This window comes from Urtica dioica, chromosome 8, assembly GCF_054948205.1.
Source record: "Urtica dioica subsp. dioica isolate 48M chromosome 8, U.dioica_male_clone48M_v1_H2, whole genome shotgun sequence".
Taxonomy (NCBI): Eukaryota; Viridiplantae; Streptophyta; class Magnoliopsida; order Rosales; family Urticaceae; genus Urtica; species Urtica dioica.
The window spans coordinates 1,052,462-1,075,394 of record NC_142763.1 but is presented as its reverse complement, the minus strand read 5'-3'; the positions used below and the strand labels follow the sequence as shown (position 1 = coordinate 1,075,394).

At 36.5% G+C, this 22,933-nt stretch overlaps 5 protein-coding genes and 1 non-coding gene across 9 annotated transcripts; 2 read left to right on the top strand and 4 right to left on the bottom strand.

Moving 5' to 3' along the window:
* Positions 1–2,383: 2,383 nt before the first annotated feature.
* Positions 2,384–4,195, bottom strand: LOC149386995 (3-ketoacyl-CoA synthase 7-like). The gene is made up of 2 exons (XM_089621499.1): positions 3,327–4,195; positions 2,384–2,885 (listed from the first exon to the last, which is right to left on the bottom strand). Exons 1-2 carry the CDS (start codon positions 4,193–4,195, stop codon positions 2,384–2,386), a joined length of 1,371 nt encoding a protein of 456 aa, XP_089477625.1.
* A 523-nt stretch (positions 4,196–4,718) lies between these two features.
* TRNAM-CAU (transfer RNA methionine (anticodon CAU)) lies at positions 4,719–4,804 on the bottom strand. The gene is given in 2 exon segments: positions 4,719–4,754; positions 4,767–4,804. It is a non-coding gene; the product is annotated as a tRNA-Met (tRNA).
* Positions 4,805–5,032: 228 nt separating this feature from the next.
* On the bottom strand, positions 5,033–7,722 carry SAG18 (senescence associated gene 18). The gene is made up of 7 exons (XM_089621626.1): positions 7,506–7,722; positions 7,085–7,184; positions 6,876–6,996; positions 6,673–6,794; positions 6,032–6,153; positions 5,782–5,941; positions 5,033–5,378 (listed from the first exon to the last, which is right to left on the bottom strand). The coding sequence occupies exons 1-7, from the start codon at positions 7,636–7,638 to the stop codon at positions 5,270–5,272; spliced, it is 867 nt and encodes a 288-aa protein (XP_089477752.1). The 5' UTR covers positions 7,639–7,722; the 3' UTR covers positions 5,033–5,269.
* A 413-nt stretch (positions 7,723–8,135) lies between these two features.
* LOC149386992 (ARM repeat superfamily protein) lies at positions 8,136–15,294 on the top strand. The gene is made up of 21 exons (XM_089621621.1): positions 8,136–8,681; positions 9,541–9,673; positions 9,873–10,009; positions 10,133–10,178; positions 10,265–10,477; positions 10,549–11,052; positions 11,129–11,263; positions 11,366–11,581; positions 11,684–11,773; positions 11,867–12,111; positions 12,211–12,299; positions 12,401–12,441; positions 12,537–12,567; positions 12,651–12,773; positions 12,875–13,092; positions 13,206–13,301; positions 13,409–13,521; positions 13,861–13,996; positions 14,194–14,298; positions 14,591–14,904; positions 15,003–15,294. Exons 1-20 carry the CDS (start codon positions 8,407–8,409, stop codon positions 14,792–14,794), a joined length of 3,150 nt encoding a protein of 1,049 aa, XP_089477747.1. The 5' UTR covers positions 8,136–8,406; the 3' UTR covers positions 14,795–14,904; positions 15,003–15,294.
* A 1,618-nt stretch (positions 15,295–16,912) lies between these two features.
* On the bottom strand, positions 16,913–20,450 carry LOC149386991 (uncharacterized). Of its 4 annotated transcripts, XM_089621625.1 has the most exons (5): positions 20,242–20,450; positions 19,773–20,140; positions 18,789–19,360; positions 18,020–18,382; positions 16,913–17,088 (listed from the first exon to the last, which is right to left on the bottom strand). In XM_089621625.1, exons 2-5 carry the CDS (start codon positions 19,780–19,782, stop codon positions 17,014–17,016), a joined length of 1,020 nt encoding a protein of 339 aa, XP_089477751.1. In that variant the 5' UTR covers positions 19,783–20,140; positions 20,242–20,450; the 3' UTR covers positions 16,913–17,013. The 4 variants fall into 4 exon arrangements, with proteins under 4 accessions (XP_089477751.1, XP_089477750.1, XP_089477749.1 ...); XM_089621624.1 differs by lacking the exon at positions 20,242–20,450 and having other exon boundaries at positions 19,773–20,202; XM_089621623.1 differs by lacking the exons at positions 19,773–20,140; positions 20,242–20,450 and having other exon boundaries at positions 18,020–18,379; positions 18,789–19,739.
* A 1,451-nt stretch (positions 20,451–21,901) lies between these two features.
* On the top strand, positions 21,902–22,876 carry LOC149386990 (uncharacterized). The gene is made up of 4 exons (XM_089624816.1): positions 21,902–22,225; positions 22,335–22,378; positions 22,471–22,593; positions 22,673–22,876. Exons 1-4 carry the CDS (start codon positions 22,120–22,122, stop codon positions 22,862–22,864), a joined length of 465 nt encoding a protein of 154 aa, XP_089480942.1. The 5' UTR covers positions 21,902–22,119; the 3' UTR covers positions 22,865–22,876.
* The last annotated feature ends 57 nt before the right edge of the window (positions 22,877–22,933 follow it).

Genomic DNA, 22,933 nt, shown 5'->3' with positions numbered 1-22,933 from the left:
TAGTGCTGTAAATTTTTGTCACGCAAACTCATTTTCTATCGTGCAAAGCCTTTACATAATATTTGTCAGTTGTCACACATAGGCGTGAATAATCGCTACTGTCCTCATTATTTCTTTTTGTAGATTTGACGAATTTCGTCGTTTATAGTGGCTGTCGTTTTTATCGTTTTGTCGTCGTTTTTTAATTTTTTGGCGTTTCCTTTAATTTACACGATGTTGTCCTTTTTTCTCGATAGTTGTCGTTTTTTGGAATTTCTTTGTTAATCGTATTCGTCGTTTTCCTCGTTTGTCGTCGTTTTTTTATCTTTAAGAATTTCGTCGTTTAGACGAGTGTCGTTTTTTTCATTTACCGTCGTTTTTTCCCCGGTTTTCTACGAATTTTTAGTTTTACATCGATGCTGTCGTTTTTCTCGTTTTGTCGTCGCTGATTTTTGTCGTTTTTTATTTGTCGTTTTAACGAATTCCGTCGTTTATCTCTTCTGTCGTTTTTGTTTTATTGTCGTTTTTCACTTTGACAAATTTCGCAGTTACTTGCTGTTGTCGTTTTCATTTGTTGTCGTTTTTACTAATTCCGTCGTTTGTCGTTGCTGTCATCTTCTCGTTTTGTTGTCGTTTTTCTTAGCCTGTCTTTTTTTTTTTTTTTTTTTTTTTTTGTCGTTTTTTATTATCATTGATGTGATTTTTCTGGCTTTGTCGTCGTTTTTTTTACTAACTCGTTGTTTTTCATTTTTTGTTTGTTTTTTACGATGTTTATCTCCTTAATATTATATATTATCCAGGGAAGTGAGATACGAAGTACAAATTAATAAACCTAAACAGGAAACTATTATCAACTAAAAAAAAAAACTTTATACCCAAACAGTTCTTTGACTACATTAAAATTCATTGCACCGTTACACGTTAAACCACGCATCAGAGTAAAAGAACACAAACAGGTAAATCGATTGCAGTCCTTATGATAGTTTAGGCTAACTTCAATTAACCAGGATTTAGTATGTCAAAATCAGCCCTTAATTAAAAAAATTTACCATTTCCTTCTCTAATTCCACCTCTATATATACGATTTTTTTCATCTAAAACTTTTTTTTTTATTTTTAATTAAACCATCTTCTACATTTGGGACCCGAGGCAGTTAATAGATTTGTTGTCCCATATTTTTATTTAAAAAAAAAAATTTGGAATTAGTAGCCCAGATAAAATGCATCGAAAATGAGAAGATCATTGGAGACTAGAACTCGCATACAATCTGACAATCTGGTTTTATCATCACCTGAACTAAAATTAAAAAAATCCCATCACACAGAAGCACCATATCTATATATATATATATATATATATATATATATATATAGCCCTATCTTTCTGAGTGTCAACTAGTAATATAATCTCAAGAAGCACCAGAAACTACCTCCTGACAAGGCTCGGACTCTTGGGCCGGCACGGAATCGTCCCCCGAAATCGGGAGATTTAGGAGTCAGCCCGAGAAGCTTGAACATGAGTTGATCGGCGTCGAAATCGTTGTTGGGCGTCGTCAACAACTTCTCGCCGGTGAAGATCGAATTAGCTCAGGCCATGAAACACAAAGCCTGCTCCCAGTGACGGAGCCAGAAAAGCCCATCAGGGGGGCTAATTTGAAAAAAAAATTCAGGGGGGCTTGATTGTAAAAAATTTATAAAAATTGGACCAAAAGTATAAATTTTCAAAGGAAAAAATGTAATTTTTTTAAAATGGGCAAAAAGTGCAAAAAAAAAAAAATTTGAGGGTGGGCTTAAGCCCATGCTGAGCCTATACTGGCTCCGTCACTGCCTGCTCTGGCATCGAGAATCGCACCCTCACCATCGCCCGAGGCATCACAATGATCCAGAAATAGAACCCGTGATATACATGTTGAGTCATTTAAAAAAAAATGGTAGTAGAGAATAATATATTGGGCCTGTATTGAAGGCACATACAAAGGCATATAGAGCTCCACAATTCTTACATTGGTGAGGGATGTGATCAATTTTGATGATATGAATAAAAAACATGATGTTACTTCTAATTATTTTCTTGAGTGATCATACTACTTAAATAAATATAACATAAACAGTTAAAAAAAAGTTACAAAAACGACTCAAACCCTGAAGGAAAAAAAATAATGCTCGTAAATGACATACAAAATCAAGAAGAAAAAAAACATATAGTAAAAGGTCCATCGTCGTAACATGTTCACATACTATCCCATTTTTGGTATGTACTAAATCGACGGCGACAAATAGAGTGTGTTTGCAATAATTTTTAAAATTGTGGCTATTAATATTTTTAATCCTTCATTTCGTAGTACATAGTACATACATATATAGATACACAGAATAAAGTTACGTACAAAGAAGTGAATTAAAGGTCAACAAGTAACAGGGTAGAGGTCAATCCTATCCGACCAAGCGTTGACCTCCGGTGCGTCGTCGTTGACTCTCTTCCAGACAGCACTGTTGCACTTAAATCCGCTCCCGAAGGCGATCTGCCAAACCCTATCGCCTCTCTTGACCCTCCCTTTGGCCTCCAAATAGCAGAGCTCGTACCAAACCGACGACGATGACGTGTTTCCGAAGCGGTGAAGAGTCATCCTCGAGGCCTCGGTGTGGTCTCGGCCGAGACCCAAGCTCTTCTCGAGCCCGTCGATCACGGCCCGCCCTCCAGCGTGGATGCAGAAATGCTCGAACGCCTTCTTGAAGTCCGGCACGTAAATCGACGGCGAAGGATAATCTCCGTCTTTCTTCTTCTTCGAGAAAACCCTAGCTGCGGCGGAGATAGCGTAGCGGAGCTGCTCGGAGTAGGGAAGGACTTTTGGGCCGAGCTCGGAGACGTTTGCCATTAGGGCTTTGCTTGCCACTCTCAAGAGACTCCTGAAATTACCCACGTAGGACAAGTTGTTTAGGTTCAGTTTGGCACTACTCACTACTTTGAACTATCCACTCAACTGTTGACATGTGGACAAATCTGTCCACGTGTCAACACTTGAGTGGGTAATTCAAAGTAGTGAGTAGTGATGTAAAGCATTTCCCTTTTACAAATGATCTTAAATTGAATCATCAATTAACATGTTACACCCAAATATAGTTTAAATGTCTTAAATTTTCTATATAAAAAAAAAAAAAAAAAAATTTGGAACTTCCGTCTGATCTAAACCGCAGTTTCAAGTTTTGAAACGGACGTAACCGTTTCAAGACTGGTCTTAAAAAATTGGGACCTTGTCGGGGAAAAAAAACTGTACTAATTTTGTAAGAACCATCAACTAATATACAAAAAAAACACACATATCTCTCTCTCTCTCTCTATCTACTCACCTGGAAATCGAGACTCCGATCCTTCCCTCGCCGTCCTCTCTCTGAAAAACCGACTCATAAGCCTCGTCGTCAAACCCGACGTGGGTCCGGACCAAATGGCTAAGCTCGTACTTAGCCCGGCCGGAATCCCTACCCCGACTCGACAAAAGCACCCCCGCCCCGCCCATGCGAAACAACACATTCCCGATCATCATCGACTTCTCGGAGCTCCCTTGGTACCCGCTCCTCGAAACCGACTCCATGCTGAGGACCAAGGCCGTCGAGTCTGGCCGCGATCTGATCAGGTCCGCGGCCAGACTCACGGCCAGAAGCCCAGCGCTGCACCCCATCCCGCCCAAGCTATAACTCTTCACGTCTCGCCGGAACCCTAATTCCCCGACGATCATGGACGAGATCGAGGGGGTAGGGCAAGCGATGCTACAGTTCGTGACGACGAAATCGACCGAGCTAGGGTTTGTGCCTGTCTTGGAGAGCAAGTCACGTGCCACGGAGAAGAGGACTTGGCGGATCTCGGTCACGGTGGTGGAGAGGGTTGTTCGGACGGGCATCTCGTGGACGGAGACGGGCATGCAGGCCTGGCTGCTGATCCCGGATCGGAGGAGGAGCTTCGCTTTGAAGTCGAGGCTTTGCTGGTCGAGGAAGTTGCTGAGCTGGCATTGCTCGAGGAAGTGGCTCTCCGGGACCCGGAGAGAGTCTGGGGGTTTGTAGCACGAGAAGTTCACGAGGTACACGGGCTTGGGCTTGACTTTGACCCGGAGGTAGAGATCCAGTGCGGCCAGGAGTATGGTTGTGGCGGCGATGGTGAGTTGGAGGGGTGAGAGTGAGGTTACGCATTTGATGGCGACGGGGATGATATTTGTTGTGTCCATTTTTTTCATCACATTATACGTACTTTGTTATTTATTTTATATATACACGGTATAGTAGGTCTTGATTATGAGTGCACGTAAGGAAGGTCATATATTCGACGTGCTAGCCTTCTTTTCTTGCTCATGCACGGTGTATAAAGGAATGGGATATATACTGTTTAAAAAATAACAATTTTGGTTAGACGTTCATGTTATGTTAATATATATATGTCATGGATGCATGATATGTGCTGAAACTATGCATCCGTATATGGCTATATATATGTGAGATGACATTTAGTGTGAACTTTTAGCAAGAGACGAAGTTGCTCAAATTGTTGTATGGTATATATTATATGGTGCTGGAAAATGGAAATTTAGTGACATACATAATTTGAATTTGAAGTATTAGATATCATGAGTAGTGTGGTTGGTTTGAATGAATTACTTGGAGATTGTTTTCTTTATTTTTTTCTATAAGTACACAAAAATTGATGTTGGGCGTTAAAAGGAAAAAAAAAAAGGTTAGGAATGAAAAAGGTAATGGGGCGAGAGAGGCTCGAACTCTCGACCTCAGGATCACTCTTTAAGCTATGAGACCTACGCGCTAACCAACTGCGCCACCGCCCCTGTTGTGTTCACGTTAATAAACAAAAAGTAAATAAACGTTTTTCTATGAAGACTTCGTTAAATATGTTTAGCATTCTTAAACATAAAATTTGAGTTATAAGACATTCTAAATAAAATGATTTTCTTATGTTTTATTTTATCTGACTACTTTTTTTTTATATTTTTATTTTATTTTTTATAATCGTGCCTCGAAAGAAATAAAAGTAGATGAAGAATACAATAAACCCATTTGGAAAATTAATACGAGCTTATTAAGCAAATTCATGTCATGATTTGTAAAATAATGTGATATATTTAGCTTTATTGCACTATGACAGGCTATATATAAGTACCACGCTGTACAGCTCTCCGTGTATGATGAACAAAGTTTTGACATTTCACGCTTTCTTTCTGTGTGTGTTTTGTTTATACACATTTGGAAATGTTGACCATTTTCCATTATAGAACCGTTGAAAATAAGACAGACTAGGCTCGTGATTCCACAGTCGAGACCCTCGTGTACGACACCTCTTCCTCGTCACCGTTGGCTTTGAACTTTGTCCAAGAGACCTTCCATATTCTAAACAGACTTTGCCTGCAACACGAAATGAAGATAATTACAGAACCATAACACAATCGAGTATCACGATTTTCAAGCAGTTCGACGGGTATAAAGTTATTAACAATTTACACGTGAAACCAGTAATAACACACAAAGCAACATATATACATAGAATCAGAGAGCGACTTAGATGAAAAAACAATCCTAGCGATTATCATTTCACAGTGAAGTCATAATAGCAAGATTGATGCAATATGTTCATTAACCAAATTTTCAAATATCTAACTTTATCTACACAGACTTTCATAGCTAGAAAACAAACCTTTTCATGGTGTTGTACAACAAACAGCAAAAAAAAAAAAAGGAAGAAGAAAAGATAAGAAGCTTATATTTGAAAAAGAAAAATCCAAATTGACACGGGAAGAAAAAGTTTTACCTATTCGGTTCGATTTCCCTCTTCACAAGCATAAGTGTTAGAAAAATTGGAACCATTGCAGCGCATAAATGCTTAAGTGTATGTCCACTAACAATGTGATGTGTCCAGCCATAGATAACCTTATCCTCGGCTTCTTCCACTTTTGCCAACAGATAAAACCCTGCAATTTACGGAGACTAACTAAGAAATCATATCATCTGAAGGAGGAATATACAAATATATCTCTTAGAAAGTTTAAAAAGACACGAACCGGCAGCCCAGAGCCAGTATGTCGAGTGTGTGTACATTGGAGGCAATAAAATAGCCATCACCGGAATGACAATGCAAGGAACGAATTGGACCACCGCATATGGACGGAGATCATCAAAGAAACTGAAAGAAGAGAACGTACAGTCAATTACAAGCGATTGTTCCATTAGAACATAATCTTTACCTAGCTTAACTATTTTCTTTTTGTACTGACTAGTCGTTAATTAAAGAAAAAAAAAACAAATAGCGAAGGTATGAGCTTAAAATTACAAGCAATTCTTCCATTTGGGAAGCCATTTGACCAGCAAAATCTCCACATAGCTAAACTCCTTTTCATACAAGGAGTCTATTAAAGAAAAAAAAAATGAATAATGAAGATATGAGCTTAAGCTAGCATGGCGTGATAATAAGACCATAATGAAGAGAAAAATACCCTCAAATTACATGCAATTCTTCCATTCGTAAGCCATTATGAATTGAGGGACAAGGTTAGATTTGGCCAACAAAGTCTTCACCTAGCTAACTAAACTCGTTTTCATTCTAGGACTTACTAGTAGTCCTTTATTGAAGGAAAAAAGAAAAACGAATAATGAAGATAAGAGCTTATGCTAGCATGGTGTGAAAAGGTAATACAGTGCTTGCCTCCAGTAAAATATGCTGACTAGACCCGCCAAAAGCAGAGGTATAAGGGACAGCGTTCCCTTTCGTTCGTCGATCCTTTCGATTATAAATATCCCCATGATTGACGTGAACGCAATAGTCATCTAATTTGTTTCAACAAAAAAAAAACCGTATGTCAAGAAAAAAACAATCACTTGTACAAAAAACAAAGGTTAAAAATTTACCGGTAATCGATCCCAAACAAGACGAGCATCGTTGGGCTTCAAATGGTAGTACGATGATCCAAAGGCAACCGCGGCAACGCCCACGTAGAAACATGTCCACCCAGAAAGCTCTCCTTGCAAGCTTCTCGTTGCATTTGAATATCGTCAACGCCGTAATATAACAAATTCGGATAGAAGAAATTGAAAGAGAATAGTATCAATCATTTTACCTTAGCTTGAAATAGTTCTTGTAGTAGCAAAGCACCAAGCCAATGATACCAATGACAAGGAAAGGGAAGTTTGAGACCACGTTAAGTGTGTTAGGAATTCCTGTATACGATGAAAGATGAAATAACCATTAAAGCCACAAGAGATTTGTGCCCAAATATAGCATTTGCAATTTATACTTCTTCTCAAATTCAGCTACGACACCAAATTATTTTGAAATTCGAGTGCGCAGTGATCAAGTTACTCAAAATCAACACTGGAATCGCAACTCTATATAAGATTACAAACTTGAATTACCGAACACAAAAAAAAAAGAACACTAACTTTTCGATCCCCGAAATAAATAAATTGTCCAACGAGGAGATAACGAAAATCGAATTCAAGCTAATTTGAAACCCTAGGGGAGAGAGAGAAGAAACGGACCGAAGTATTTGCGGTGATCGGCGAAATCGTGATAGGCTTGATTTTGAGGAATCGCCGGAGTGACGATCATGAGGACTACGAAGCAGACGATCGCGACTCCCCAAGCGTACACAGCGTTCATCTTCATTCTCATCTCTCTCTCTCTCTCTCTTACTCAGCGCTCAATCAAATCTGCATCATTTCTCTGTTTCGGTGTTGTGTTTCTCAAGATTCGACCTTTTACATTTCTTTGCGTGGATTGACTGACAAAAAGACTCGGCGGGGTTTCACGTGACTGGCACGTGGGTGCGACGGTTTCCCATTTTCAATTAATTTCATCTGTTGACCCTGAATTTTTTTTTTATGAAACTTACCCTGAACTTTCTTTGCTTAACTATAAACTTGGCCCAATATTATAATGATATTTTAATTTACCACCATCCATCCATATTAATGAAAAAAATTAGAGAATAATTAAAAGTAATTTTGTAAAACAAGATTCAACGAGAGGCTTTATTTATAATATTTTTTTTTATTTTTGTTGTTGTTATTTGCTAAAATATAATAAATAAAGAGGCGAACGTATAATTATTCAGAGTCTAGGGATCGAAGGTACAAAACCCCGAAGATCTAGAGAAGAAAGTTCAGAGACCAGCCCTAGCAACCAGCAAGCAAGCAAGCAACGCAAAAAGCAAAACCGCGCGTGAAACTGCCGATACATACACATATATATTTTAAACATATACACTAACTCACAGAGCTTTATTGTCCCCACAAAGAACAGAGCCAACCTGTTTGGCTTGTTGTCTCATCAACCTCCCTTAAATACAAAGCAACAACAACAAAAAAAAACCCAAACCCCAACCAAAACCCTCGCAGCCAAAAACTTTTTTACTTTTTTGCCCGCCAAGTGTTCGAGAAAATGTCTCAGTCGCTGGAGCTTTTGCTTATACAGTTTCTGATGCCGGACAACGACGCTCGGCGGCAAGCGGAGGAGCAGATAAAGCGGCTGGCGAAGGATCCCTCGGTGGTTCCGGCGCTGGTTCAGCACCTCCGAACAGCCAAGACTCCCAACGTCCGGCAACTCGCCGCCGTGCTCCTCCGGAAGAAGATCACCGGTCACTGGCCGAAACTCTCACCTCAGCTTAAACACCTCGTCAAACAGTCACTCATCGAGAGCATAACCCTAGAGCACAGGTACATTGTGCTCGCTTTCTTTATCGCTTGCTTTGTCTTAGATTCAGTGACTAGTCATTTGTGTTTGTTAATTGGCAAAAAAAATTTGGTTAATTTTAGGGAATTGGGTTACTTTCTGTGATTTTAGCCTGTGATCGGGTTTATCTCTCTCTCTTTTAACTGTGAATAAATTAGTAAAGTTTGTTGCTTTTCAGTGTTGGTTGTTGATGATTAGGTCAATTTGGTATGTGCATAAAAAAAAACCCGACAAACATTGATTGAAAGAAACAGAGTTGATCCTAAACCAGCTATCTGTATCTCGGGATTTCCAATGTTTTTTATTTTCCCGAAGTTGGTGGCTTCATACTTGATTGAATCCCATCGATTTTTGTGATTGTTTTTCAGAAAGGTTCAAACTTTGTTCAAGGAAATTGGTTTCCTAACAGATTGTGCAATTGATGGTTATGCTTTCTTCTTTTGTTGCAGTGATTTTAGTATGTGATCGGCTTTATCTATTTGTTTAATTGTTTGAAAATTTGGTAAAGTTTGTTGCTTTTTATTATTTGTATGAAGAAGACACTTACAAAATTTGATTGAAAGAAATAGAAATGATACCAAACCTGATGATGGTTTTTGTTTACTTTCTTTTGTTGCTTTTTAGTGTTGGTATGCATTAAAGCCAACAAAAAATGATTGAAAGAAATAGAATTGACACTGTAAACTAGATATAAATCTCTTTGAACACCCGTTTTTTTTTCCCGAGCTTGGTTGCGTCATTTCATTGAATCCCATCGACTTTTGTGTGGTTCTTGAATTTTCTAACTTTGGTTGCGTAGAAAGAATGATATGATTTGATTCGGGTTTTTTTTTCTTCCTTCAGTCCACCTGTAAGACGTGCAAGCGCAAATGTTGTGAGCATCGTTGCAAAATATGCCGTTCCAGCTGGAGAGTGGCCCGATTTATTGCCTTTTCTCTTTCAGTGTAGTCAGAGTCCCCAAGAAGAGCATAGAGAAGTAAGTTTGTGCCATTATTTATTCCACCATTGTCTTATCATGTGTATAAATTAAAGGATTATTCACAACTACTGATAGTCTAACCGTGATTCTAGGCTCTAGTTTTCTACAATTTATTTATTATTATTTGATTCTAATTTATGTAAAATAGAGTGGCTGACATTGACAATGATGGTTGTTTTGCTTTTGGGTGTCAAAGGTGGCATTGATTCTTTTCAGTTCTTTAACTGAAACAATTGGTCATGCATTTCGCCCACATTTCGCAGATTTACAAGCTCTTCTTCTCAAGTGTCTACAAGATGAGACTAGCAACCGCGTCAGAATAGCGGCTCTCAAGTAAAACTCTTCTTAATTTATCTTTAGTTTGTTTAATTTTTATTTTACATGTGAAATGTTGTGTGCGTGCCATTCATCACCTTACAAGGCTTCTGCTTGGACTGACTTTATTTTCCATTCTAGGGCAGTTGGGTCCTTTATCGAATTTACACACGATGGGGATGAAGTGGTGAGCTTTTCAATTTTTAATTTTATTGAGGAAAAAAATGTATGTTTCATATATTTTGTTTTATTTACATTTTATTTTTCCCGTAGGTTAAATTTCGGGAGTTTATTCCCAGCATTTTGAATGTATCGAGGCAATGCCTTGCGGCCGGGGACGAGGATGTGGCGATAATTGCCTTTGAAATCTTCGACGAGCTGATCGAATCCCCGGCTCCTCTTCTCGGGGACTCTGTTAAGTCCATTGTCCAATTCTCTCTCGAAGTTTGCTCGACTCAAAACTTTGAATCCAACACTCGCCATCAGGTTTGACTCACTCAATCGTAACATGTACTTTTTTGTTTCTTCTCTGATGTCCGAGTTCGTTATCGGTCCAGGCGATTCAAATTATTTCTTGGCTAGCAAAGTACAAATCCGCTTCCCTCAAAAAGCACAAGCTAGTCATCCCGATTCTTCAAGCGATGTGCCCGCTGCTCGCGGAGTCAAGAAACGGAGACGACGATGACGATATGGCGACCGATCGGGCCGCCGCCGAAGTCATCGACACGATCGCCTTGAATGTCCCGAGGCATGTTTTTGGCCCGGTCTTGGAGTTTTCTTCGTTGAGTATTCAGAGTGCAGACCCAAAGTTCCGCGAAGCCTCTGCTACGTCTTTGGGTGTCATTTCGGAGGGTTGCTCTGACAATATGAAAGATAAGCTCGAACCGGTTCTTCAGATAGTATTAGGGGCTTTAAGAGACCCCGAACAGCTGGTGAGAGGCGCTGCGTCTTTTGCTTTGGGGCAATTCGCCGAATACTTACAGCCCGAAATCATATCTCACTATCAAAGTGTTTTGCCTTGCATTTTGAATGCACTTGAAGACGCATCGGATGAAGTGAAGGTAAGCATATAGGATATAAGAAAACTTTAGAAGACCGTCGTGGAGTTATTCATTAATTATATATATGTCCGTGCAGGAAAAATCGTACTATGCTTTGGCAGCGTTTTGCGAGAATATGGGAGAGGAGATTCTTCCTTTTCTCGACCCTTTGATGGTGAAACTGCTCGGTGCTCTCCAAAGCAGTACCCGAAAGTTGCAAGAGACGTGTATGGTAACGCGAGTTCGCTTTTCGGGCTTTTTCACAATACAAAACGAGCCTTTAATTTTTTTTTTTTTGGGTCTAAATTGTGAGATTTGGTGAATGTCGGTACAGTCTGCAATTGGTTCGGTCGCGGCGGCTTCAGAGCAGGCCTTCATTCCGTATGCAGAGAGGGTTCTGGAGTTGATGAAGGCTTTTATGGTTCTTACACGCGATGAAGATCTCTGTGCCCGAGCGAGGGCTACGGAGCTTGTTGGCATAATCGCAATGTCTGTCGGGAGACCCAGAATGGAGCCGATTTTGCCTCCGTTCATCGAAGCTGCCATAGCTGTAACGAAACTCAATCAAGCTTCTCGTGTCCCTCTCTGATAACAGTCATAATATTCCTCGTACCAAGAGCTAAAACATATCGTGGTTTTTTTTTTTCCTCAGGGTTTTGGGTTGGAGTATAGCGAGCTTCGGGAGTACACCCACGGGTTCTTTAGCAACGTAGCAGAGATTTTGGACGATGGCTTTGCACAGGTCTGAATGAAAGCTTTGGTGACCTAATTAAGTTATTTGTCTATTGGAGAACCTGAATTTAAGAAATTCATGATTATTTATTGCTTTCAACAGTACCTCCCTCACGTTGTGCCTTTGGCGTTATCTTCGTGCAATCTCGATGACGGGTCGGCTGTTGATGTCGACGAGTCCGATGACGAAAATGCCAATAATTTTGGAGGAGTTTCGTCGGACGATGAAGCTCACGATGAACCGAGGGTTCGGAATATAAGTATAAGAACGGGAGTTTTGGACGAAAAGGCAGCTGCAACGCAAGCTCTCGGGTTATTCGCATTGCATACAAAGAGCTCTTTTGCACCGTATCCTATTACCTTGTTGATATTTTCTCGGTATAACGTGGTGCATAGTTAGGATGTTTGGTTGTACGCGTGATTTTGTTTCTTTGATTCCTTTATAAGCTATTTGGAAGAGTCATTCAAGATTTTCTCGAGGCACTCGGGATACTTTCACGAAGATGTTCGTCTTCAGGCAATCATTGGGTTGAAAAGTAAGTCGCAAAAATTCCGATTAGTATTCTCAGCTTATGTATTTTTTTGAGTGTTGATCAACCTATTATTAATGACCACCTTTTGGTCGATTGAGTTGCAGATATTTTAACAGCCGCGCAAGCAATTTTCCAGAATAATAATGTGAGTAAGCATTTCCTCAGTTCTGAGTTCTAACCATAAATTACCAGGTCTTTTTGTTTATTTAATGTTGTTAATGTGTTTTGATGCTATTTCAGGAGGGAGCGGCCAAGGCACATGAAATGTTTGGTAAGAAAGTCACATATGACTTGATTTTCTCTCGAACCCAACTCCTTTGCAATTCCATTTTTAATTAAAATATATTATTGCAGATACGGCCATGAATGTTTTTATTAAGACTATGACCGATGACGATGACAAGGAAGTCGTAGCTCAAGCCTGTACAAGCATTGCCGATATATTCAAGGATTTTGGTTATGGGGCCGTTGAACCTTGTACGTGTTTCGATTCCGATTCTGATTCCATCACTTTTAATAAGATTTCTAACAATAATGAACTATATAATCTAATAAAATAAAAAAATCTTGGATTGTAGATGTTTCTCGGCTTGTCGAAGCCACTTCCGTATTACTCCGCGAGGAATCCGCTTGTCAGCAAACGGAATCAGACGACGAGATGGACGACGAAGACACATCGCACGACGAGGTTCTAATGGACGCCGTTTCCGATCTCCTTCCGACTTTTGCGAAGGCTATGGGTTCCCATTTCGCACCCATCTTCGCGAGTCTCTTCGAACCGTTGATGAAATTCGCGGTATGTTTTGTCGTCAGTTCCGAGATACACACACGTGGCTAAATAATTACTCACTCGCTCCATGATTGATGGCATATCGTTATGAGTTTGACCGTTTGTGATTGTGATAACAGAAAGCTTCACGGCCTTCTCAAGATCGAACGATGGTGGTCGCTTGCCTTGCTGAAGTGGCACAGGATATGGGAGCTCCCATAGCAGCCTATGTTGATGTAAATTTTTTCCCTTCACGTTTGTCTCTCGAACTGGCTTTTGGGAAATGCTTTTTTTCAATTCTTATGATTTTTCTTTTCTTTTCTGCGTTGTATTGTGGTTTCAGAGAGTGATGCCTTTGGTGGTCAAGGAACTAGCTTCCTCGGACCCAACGAATCGACGAAACGCCGCGTTTTGTGTTGGGGAGTTGTGTAGAAACGGGGGTGACGGAACGTTGAGGTATAATTTTTTCTTTTTAGTTTATTTTTTATTTTATTTTATTTTTTTATACGCAACCAAAAATTGTTGGTATCGTTATTCCTTTTCTTCTCTTAGAGTTCAAATTTTTGGTATTTATTTATACCCTTGGCCAATAACCTGTTAGTATCTTAGATTTGAGTGGCGTTCAATACTATGTAGATTAGGTTTATTAGTCTATACATAGGTGAGATTAGGGGAAATTCTAAGACGAGAAGGCGTTGAATATTTAAACAGGGATTAATATAGGGGATCCGAATTTACCATTCCTTCCATTTCTCACAAATCTGATTACCAAAAAATCTTTTGACAAAACAACAGATATTACGGTGACATACTGCGCGGACTTTTCCCAATGTTTGGAGAGTCAGAACCGGATAATGCCGTCAGAGATAACGCCGCCGGTGCAGTGGCGAGAATGATTATGGTTCACCCAGAATCTATACCCTTGAATCAGGCAAAGGCTCTTCCTTTTTTTTATTTATTTTTTTTAATTTTAAATTCTTATATCTATATTTCTAAGCAAACCACCAACCATATTTACACACACACACCCACACCCACGAGGGCTTTCACGGTCTTCGCAACGAGGAGTAATTTTTTTTCTGTTCTTTTTTTCTGTTCTTTTTTTTTTTTTTTTTTTTTTTTTTTCAGGTTCTCCCTGTTTTCTTGAAAGCTCTTCCGCTCAAAGAAGACCAAGAAGAATCAATGGCAGTGTATATGTGTGTCACGACTCTGGTGGTATCGTCGAATCCTCAGGTACACATTTTCTCTCTCTCTCTCTCTCTCTCTCTCTCTCTCTCTCTCTCTCTCTGGACCGTGAAAGATGTGAGTTTGGGTTAACAGTTCAACTTTTTAAAAAATTTCCGATTAACCGGATTACATGTTTTTACTTTATTTTTTATTCACTAAAAATGAAGTTTTAAATAGAAAACAAATAAATTAAACAGGTTTATTAAAAAAAAGAGGGTAAAAAACATTTGACGGGTAAAAAAAAACACATCTTTTTTCGACGGCGATCTCATAATTATTATCATGATTCTGTTGTCAGATTCTTTCTCTGGTTCCGGAGTTGGTCAACGTGTTCGCTCAAGTGGTGGCATCGCCGGTGGAAACCGCCGAAGTGAAAGCTCAAGTGGGCAAAGCTTTCTCTCACTTGATATCGCTCTACGGTCAACAAATGCAGCCACTTCTCAGCAATCTTCCACCGGCCCACGCAAATGCTCTCGCTGCTTTTTGCCCGAAAACTTTATGATAAAAAAAATCACAAATTTTAAAGTTTTTTTTTATTTTTTTTAAAGAAGTTTATTTATACCCATTTGTTGAGGAGAGTGATTTCTTTCTGCCCATTTTTGTTTTTTTCAGGTAAGAACTAAAACTTGCTTCAAGCACTATTTTTTCTAACTCAATGTAAATGGTGGTGCTAATAACAATTATGTCATTTTTTGAATTTTTTTTTTCAGGTTTTTTTGTTCTGAATTTATTTCCATTTTACGGGAGAGAGATTGCAACTCCGAGTCGTTCAAGCGTCCGATTCCGAGTATATATGTTTCAATTGTTTTTTTTTTTTTTTTTTTTTCATTTATACTAAAATTTTCATTGGCATTGTGTTCTCATTTATTTGTTTAGTGCTTCAACCAGTTTTTATTGAAGTTGTATTGAGCGGTTGCAATAGATTTTGAGCATCAAGCGTGAATGATTGTTTTATAAAAAGCATATTAATATTATATATTAAGTTTTGGAGTGTTCTTTCTCTCCTACTCTCATCACAGAAACGACACAGGGTTGTAGCTAGAGAAACTAACGACAGAAAATGTTTAAAAATAATGTAAGCAAATAATTTTTTTTTCTCTCGAAAAGTAGATAAACTAGAGGTTGGATTGGTGATCACAAAACAACGTAACGTATGAATGTAAAAACTTTTGCTAATCAAATGTCTCCCCTGGATGACTCATTTACAAGCGTGATTAACACGAAATTAAGTTGTCAAAATATCTAGGGTTTTGCTAATTCTCTTTGTTGCTTATGTTCAAAATTTGGTTTTGACGAAGGGAAATGAAATTTCGAGGGAAAAAAGATAAAATTCTCCATTGTGTTTTGATTTTTGAATAGTGGAAATTTCGAGGCAAAATTGGTCATTGGCATGTAGCCCATGAGAGAATAAAAATCTTCCGCAAGCACAAATTTGCTTAGATTATCATTTTTCACACATTTTCCTAGGAAAATAAAATTTTAGTGTAGTTTTCCATTCATTTTTTCACCCAACAAACTATTAGCCATATTGCTAATAATAGACGAGAAAAATAATAGACAATTGCATAATAATTAAATACAATAACGAGACATTATTATACTAGAAAGTGAAATAATAATTAAATACAATCGATAACCAAAACCGTGAAACAAAAGGAAATAGGGAACGTCGAGACTCTTTAGATGATTTTCTTAAAGCATTATCGCTCTCCCACCAGGTGCTAGAATAATTTGAGCAATTACTTCTCAAGATACAATGACGTACGAGTTAGACGACGCACCACTTTCTCTACCACCGGTGAAATAGAGAACTTGTATTAGAAACATCCATAGGCATCATGACCATTAATTTTGTTACACAAATAACATAAAAGAGTTATTTATGTAATAACAAAAAAGGTGAAATGTGGAATAAGGAGATAAAGATATAACCACATCTAAACCAAGCAAAGCCAAAGCCTAACTCGGTCCCACCCGCCCGACCGAACAAATTAAATGTGGCGCAGCGGCAACCTTATGCATATTTGGGTGGACGACACTCAAATATTTGTCACAAAAGAGCCAATAAAATAATATTAAATTCTCTTTAATATCATAAACACACACATTCTTCCAACACAAACAATACAAAAGGAAAATACAATCCTCTCTTATAGTTATGTAATATTCTCATTGGTGGTTTAAAGTGTGATTAGATACACTATTGGAGGGATATAAAACTGAAAGTACTATGCTACATATAAGAGAGGAAGTACAAGCTTTCTCTATTTGTACTTCACCAAAATGGAACACCGAACCTTATTGGAGAATCTTTTATTGTTGGTCGGTCTTAGGTTTTTATTTTAATTTATTTTATCTGAATAGTGACTCGTAAGCATGTGCAGATGCATACACAAACCCTATATTATATATATTGAAGTTGGGTTGAGAGACAAATTAAATGCGGTTTAATTTTATATGAGTTTATTAAATCAGTTAATATTAGGACGCTAACAATATGTTTACTATGGTTTTTCGGACCATCATTACTTTAAAGAATTTAGGTTTCATATTGTAGCTAGTTTGTGAAAATTAGATTGAATATTCATCTCTTGTAGATATGTTTTTTTTTTTTACTTCCATCAACATGGTCTTCAAGCGATCAAACTTGCGAAAAGTATGGTTCATGTGAGAATATACAAGAGCGAGTCAAATTAACCCTTTAAATAAAAGTGCTAAATCTCAACTCAGCCAAGATACAAACTTTTCTTTCACAAAGTCGCATCCACTGGTTGAACTTGAAGAGCTCTCATTCATCTGTATGTACGTAAAAAAGAACTATTAGAGCATATCTCCAATGAGGTACTACATGTATAATTTAGTACAACTTCTAAAAAAAAATATTATAATGGATTTTTATGTGCTTTAAAAATCTCAAATTTGATCTCGTTTTAAAACAACAGTAGTGCTAAGTTTAGCACAATAGCTATTCATATTCCCAATGTTTTATTTTATTAGAGAGTTCTAAGATTATAATAATAAAAAGATAGCATAGAAAGTAGAGTACACTATATTGGAGCACAAATTTATAACATACCGAAACTTTTATATCTTATATATTTTCAGAATAAAAAATGGTGTCATCCACTTGAGATAGTCTTTAAACTCAAATAGCTTCACGGATTTTACTAAATCATAAAGTAAAAGAAAAAATGTGTAATCTCTTTAACTTCTTTTTGAATATTCGTAATGTCATAGTTTTAAACTGGTTAGACACAATTGAAACGTAGTTTATCATGTGTAATCTCATTAATATCTAAAAATGTATACTATATATTACTCTACTGGTTGTAATAACAGACTAATATGTGTACATTATATTATATATATATATATATATATATATATATATATTATCTTATCTCAAAATCAAGAATAAAAACAGCAGCATATGTAACTAAACCCTTGGAAATATATGCATCTGACAAGAAAATTATGAACGCAATCCTCTAGTCATTTTTTTTATTCTGTTAGAACTATATATATGTGTAGTTCATTAATATATTAAGGCTTAGATACCTCTAATAAATATATAGAAAATGAGTGTAGAAGTGAAACCGTATAATAGTACTAAACCTAGTAAATCCACAGATCATATAAAAACAAAGTAACATACAGTAGTGTGTGTGTATATATGTATATATATATATGTGTGTATGTATGTACGATTATATCAAATTATTCAAACCTGAACGTGAATGGTGTAGCATTCTCTTTCATCACAAACAAGAAGAGTAAAAACACCCAAAATACGAACAGTGCTCTCATCTTCAATGTTCCGAAGAAGGTTCGAGAAGTCATCACGATCTGATTCTGATCTATTCTTGCATATTTGTATGATCATTTCACTGTGTTTCACTTCATTCACTGAAATTGTAGTGGCATGATGATCGGCTTTTCTTGAATTTATTTTCTTCGTTGCGATTTTCGTCAATCGGTTGTTCTCATCAACGATCCGATTCTTGTTGCGAGTTAGCTTTTCTATTTCACTCTCTAACTCGGGGATGTAATCGAGAATTTTGTCTATCATTGTTGGAGCATTCCATTTCTTCTGTGAAAAAAAAACCGAATCATAAGATAAGAATTTGAATCAACATACACAAAGTATTTACATTCATCTTTCTTATGGATATATATAATAGCATATACATTCTAGTTTTTGTGGTAAATTACATTCAGGGTAGAAAAACTCATTTGCGTTATCTTTAAAAAGCGGAACAATAAAACCCCTACGTACTTATATTTTGTGTGAATATTTTTTAATATTAGTACATCACATTAGACATTTAAATACAAATTATAAAAATTTTGGAATTTATTTTTATTGTATATATATACTAGATGTCCTTATTAATGAAGCGGCTTTTGAGCAAATACCTAATTTCAGAAATTTCATACATATACAACAGCTACATAAAAAAAAATGTGAACAATTTAAAAAATATAGTGATACGTACCTTTGATGCTCTAGAAATGGGAAGGAGAGAACCTAGAGCTTGATAAGACGACTTTAGCTTTATTCGCCGAAGTTTCTCCTTCGTATTGTGGTCTATTTTCTTCTTCACAAGAGACTCTTCTCTTTCTCCCGATTGATCGTCACCCCGAATTAGTGATTCCTCATTGGCTACAAAACTTTTAGTCTTCTTAGATTTGATCTCATTTGTCTTAGAAATAAATCCTTTTCGAACTGATAATTTTTTGGCTTTCGAATTCGCTTGCGCGATAGAGCTTGATTCGGAAAACATATTTGAGCCATCGAATTTGGAGGTGTAGGTATTGATGTGGCATAAATTGTTCTCTTGCTCAACAAAAATGTTGTTCGAGGCCGACAAATTGCTAGTTTTCGGAAGCGCATTCTCTTCAATCGGGGATATTTCTTCCAAGTGAGAAATACCTTGTTCCGCAATAGGGCTAAAATAAAAATCTCTATAGAGACTATCAATCTGGTTTTCTAAACCTGGTATTGACCAACTATCTTCGAGAAGCCATAAATCTTCGGAATCATCTTTATATGAGGACAAATGATATTCTGTAAGAAATACATATCCAATAATTATTATCATACATACTAAAAAGGTATTATATATCGAATTTTACTTTGGAAAAAATTGCGGAACCACGTTTAAAAAAAACGTCGTCTGGGTGCTTTACCGGGACTAACAACTAAAAAGCCTAGAAAACCGCCAAATAAAAGGCATCCCAAGCCGAAATAATATATCAAACGAAAAAAAATGGAAATCAGTACTCTTGATATCCGTAGGAAAAATAAAAGTTTTTAACCTATAGTTACAAAGCGTCTCTGATTTATGCAATATTACAATCATAAAATTTGTTGACCTAATTGCAAATAGAATAGAATGAATATTATCTAGAGAAAGATTTGATATAGCTAGCTTGGTTAAAAACTACTACATAAGCAAAGAAGTTAATGGATTTAGTACCTCCCATCATCAAGCTTAATTAATCCCTTAAACGCAAGCAGTTGTAAATGCAAAGATTTGCAAACACGCAGAGTTGCTAGTCAAATACAATGGATATACCAACAATTGGGGATTTTTTTCCCCTTCCTTTTAGATGATTTTTTTTTAAAAAGTCAACTACAAATAAACTAATAAAATTCGAAACCCTAACTAGGGAAATACAAAATTTTATTTTCATGCGTGTTTATTTCAAAAAAATTATATCTATATGTGCGAAAATAAAGGCGACACGTGCCGGTAAACGACGCACGACACGTTACGGTAATCATGACATATTTTTGTATACAAGGCGTATTCATCGAGACTCGTCCCAAGAGCGCAAGGAATAGCTAGAGATGATAAATCAAAACCAATTAGAACTAATGTGGATGATTATTCCCACAGCAACAAACAACAATTAATCAAATGGAATAATTATGAAATGACTTACAGGTCAGAATTGGAATATTGTTCTCCTTTTAATTTGCTTCACGTTGGTTACTTAGAATGAAATGAAAATAAATTCTCGTAAATATTGCTTCAACTTTAGTGCGAATTCTATATGATGTTTATATCATATAATTCCTTTCTAAAAGAAGATGTATTATAGTTATAAACGAAAGAAGAAGAAGAAAGAAGGATGGATTAGTTAGAATCTTTTGCCTTTTATGTATGAGGATTGAGGAATCAATAATAAAATTTTGTTGGTGTAAAAGCAGTACAACAAATAGTACAATGCAAGAGTACATATTGTTAAGCCAGAAGTACATATATGATCATATGGTATCTATCCTTGTACTAATCCACAACACCACATTATATTTTCATGGTATTATATATAAAATATTATGCCACGTGTGCACCCACCATTATATGTCCCATTCTCTTGTTAAGTGTTTACCAGATCATAATATATCCTATAGGTATTCAGTATGTATATTGATGTAAATAGTAGAAACTATAAATTATAAATATATTATGTAAGAAAAGGTAAGCAAATTTAGTATAATCAAAATTCTTGAAGTCACACCAACACACACAAACTATACACAACGAGAAGAAAATCACACAAAAGGTTAATTACTGTATAAACCGATCATTGTATGTATGTAATACTTTAAACGGACGCTTTAAACGGTTCAAGACCTAATCGAAATAATGGTTCATAGGTCACTGTTAAATATACAATTCTAGACACTACTAGGATTCTTAAGATTTTCGGATCGTGCCCAAAAGAAAAATGACCAAAATATCCGTAGATCTCGAAAAAATAAAACTATGTAATCTATTATGTAAAAATTTCACTACAGAGTATAAATCCATAAAACTCAGTTTTTAGAACATGAAAAACGAATTCAATTCTCCATTACTAGATTTGACAAAGTACCAAGAAGAATCATCGATCATGATAAAGTCAAGCAAAGGGAACCGATTCAACGTCAAATCTTAAACCAAAGAAGGAATCAATAAAACCGCTCAAATAAAAGATAAATTGTTTCCTACCGTTATGGAAACAAATAAAATATTTACAACTAATTATGAAACAAAAAATAAAAAATTATTTACCTTTTGAAGCAAACCTTGTAATATAAAAAGGCTAAAATTGAGATTTCAACGATTTATCTGCCATGTTAGCGAAAAGGCTCTTTCCTTTTAGAAATGACACGTTAATAAAATTCACATATTTCAAGTCACTTAATTATTTATATTTTTCTAATTAATTACATTGGGTTGATTTAGTGATTATTAATTTTTTTCTCAAATATTAATTATCAGGTAAACGATATACTTTTTGAGTTACTTATTTTTTTTCTCAAGTCACATATATATATATATATATATATATATATTTTTTTTTTCTACAAGTAACAGGATAAGTGCTGTTGTAGTGTGACAATAGATATCTGAATATTTATGTTAAAATCCCATGAGATATGTGAGTTTTAATGTGCCCTATCTTTTTGCCATTGGGAGTTGAATTGAGGACCCAAAAGGTTTTAATTGGTCAATAAGTAGGGCCCATCAAGAGCGGCTTCCATTCTATACTGATTTTCTCTTCGGTCCGTAGAAATATAAATAGTATATGTATGTATATATATCTTCCTAATTTTGTTTAAAACAAAATGTGATCAGTCGATACAAATTAATAAAAAGTATATCATCCCGTTTCAAAATCGGAAAGTGGGTAATAAATTTCCCGTATTGTGAAGCCCAATTTGGAAGTGTAACCCATATTCCCGGTGTTTATAAAAACCTGTAAACCCTAAAACCTCGAATCAAAAGATTAATTAAGATTCACTCTGATCTGTCTCTCTCTCACACTCACAGAATGGATACGATGAGGTCTGATTACGTTGCCGGTTTCTTTAAAGACGGAAAGCTCTATATCAACCCAGGCCCTGGCCTTTGCCCCTATAGCCTTGGCGAACATACCCGTATGTATTTTCCCTAATTATATAATATTTTTAATAACTAAGAATTATGTATTAGGTACTGATCAATTAAGGTTAATCTAACCCTAGGTTCCACATATTGGTTTTTCAGAGCGCACTCTTGAAGAGTGGAGGGATATGCTCCGGCGATATGAGGTATTAATAATGGTTTAGTTTCGTATCTAATTAATAATAATAATAATAATAATGGTATTATTTATTTATTTAATTTTTTTTTTCTGATTTAGGGATATTATATTGATCCAAATAAGCTTCTTCAAACTATAGGCGGGCCTGGTCCCTGTCGCCCTGACAGCCCTGCTGTAATGACTGCAGCTAATTCCGGACTTGCAATTCTTTTGGAAGATCAGGTCTGATTTTTTTTGTTTTTTTGTTTTTTGTTTTTGGTAATTTATCAGGTATGATAGTATAGTACAAATATATATTCAGGGAATTGATCTGAGGGTTAGAAGAATCGTGAGAGCGAATTCTAGAATTGAAATGGGATTCGTCTATAAGATAACTCTGGAGGCTTCGGACATGAAGTTTTATGAGATGGAAGTTCAGATGCTTACCGCCCCAGCTCGCCGCACTAAACTCCTCGAATTTAGGCCCGCCGTCCACTATCCCGGGCCTAATTAATTCATATATATATATATATATATATATATATATATATATATATACACACTCTCTCTCTCTCTCTCTGGC

Excerpts from the sequence above, each read along its gene's own strand:
- LOC149386992 (XM_089621621.1), top strand. The coding sequence starts at position 8,407 with ATGTCTCAGTCGCTGGAGCTTTTGCTTATACAGTTTCTGATGCCGGAC. Across the intron at positions 10,010-10,132 it reads GTCAGAATAGCGGCTCTCAA|GGCAGTTGGGTCCTTTATCG; the intron begins GTAAAACTCTTC and ends TTTCCATTCTAG. Across the intron at positions 11,053-11,128 it reads ACGCATCGGATGAAGTGAAG|GAAAAATCGTACTATGCTTT; the intron begins GTAAGCATATAG and ends ATGTCCGTGCAG.
- LOC149386991 (XM_089621622.1), bottom strand. The coding sequence starts at position 19,394 with ATGATAATAATTATTGGATATGTATTTCTTACAGAATATCATTTGTCC. Across the intron at positions 18,383-18,788 it reads CCATTTCTAGAGCATCAAAG|AAGAAATGGAATGCTCCAAC; the intron begins GTACGTATCACT and ends TTTTTTTCACAG. Across the intron at positions 17,089-18,019 it reads GCTACACCATTCACGTTCAG|ATGAATGAGAGCTCTTCAAG; the intron begins GTTTGAATAATT and ends ACGTACATACAG.
- SAG18 (XM_089621626.1), bottom strand. The coding sequence starts at position 7,638 with ATGAGAATGAAGATGAACGCTGTGTACGCTTGGGGAGTCGCGATCGTC. Across the intron at positions 7,185-7,505 it reads CGATCACCGCAAATACTTCG|GAATTCCTAACACACTTAAC; the intron begins GTCCGTTTCTTC and ends CATCGTATACAG. Across the intron at positions 6,795-6,875 it reads TTGTTTGGGATCGATTACCG|ATGACTATTGCGTTCACGTC; the intron begins GTAAATTTTTAA and ends GAAACAAATTAG.
- LOC149386990 (XM_089624816.1), top strand. The coding sequence starts at position 22,120 with ATGGATACGATGAGGTCTGATTACGTTGCCGGTTTCTTTAAAGACGGA. Across the intron at positions 22,226-22,334 it reads TAGCCTTGGCGAACATACCC|AGCGCACTCTTGAAGAGTGG; the intron begins GTATGTATTTTC and ends TTGGTTTTTCAG. Across the intron at positions 22,379-22,470 it reads ATATGCTCCGGCGATATGAG|GGATATTATATTGATCCAAA; the intron begins GTATTAATAATG and ends TTTCTGATTTAG.
- LOC149386995 (XM_089621499.1), bottom strand. The coding sequence starts at position 4,195 with ATGGACACAACAAATATCATCCCCGTCGCCATCAAATGCGTAACCTCA. Across the intron at positions 2,886-3,326 it reads ATCGGAGTCTCGATTTCCAG|GAGTCTCTTGAGAGTGGCAA; the intron begins GTGAGTAGATAG and ends GGGTAATTTCAG.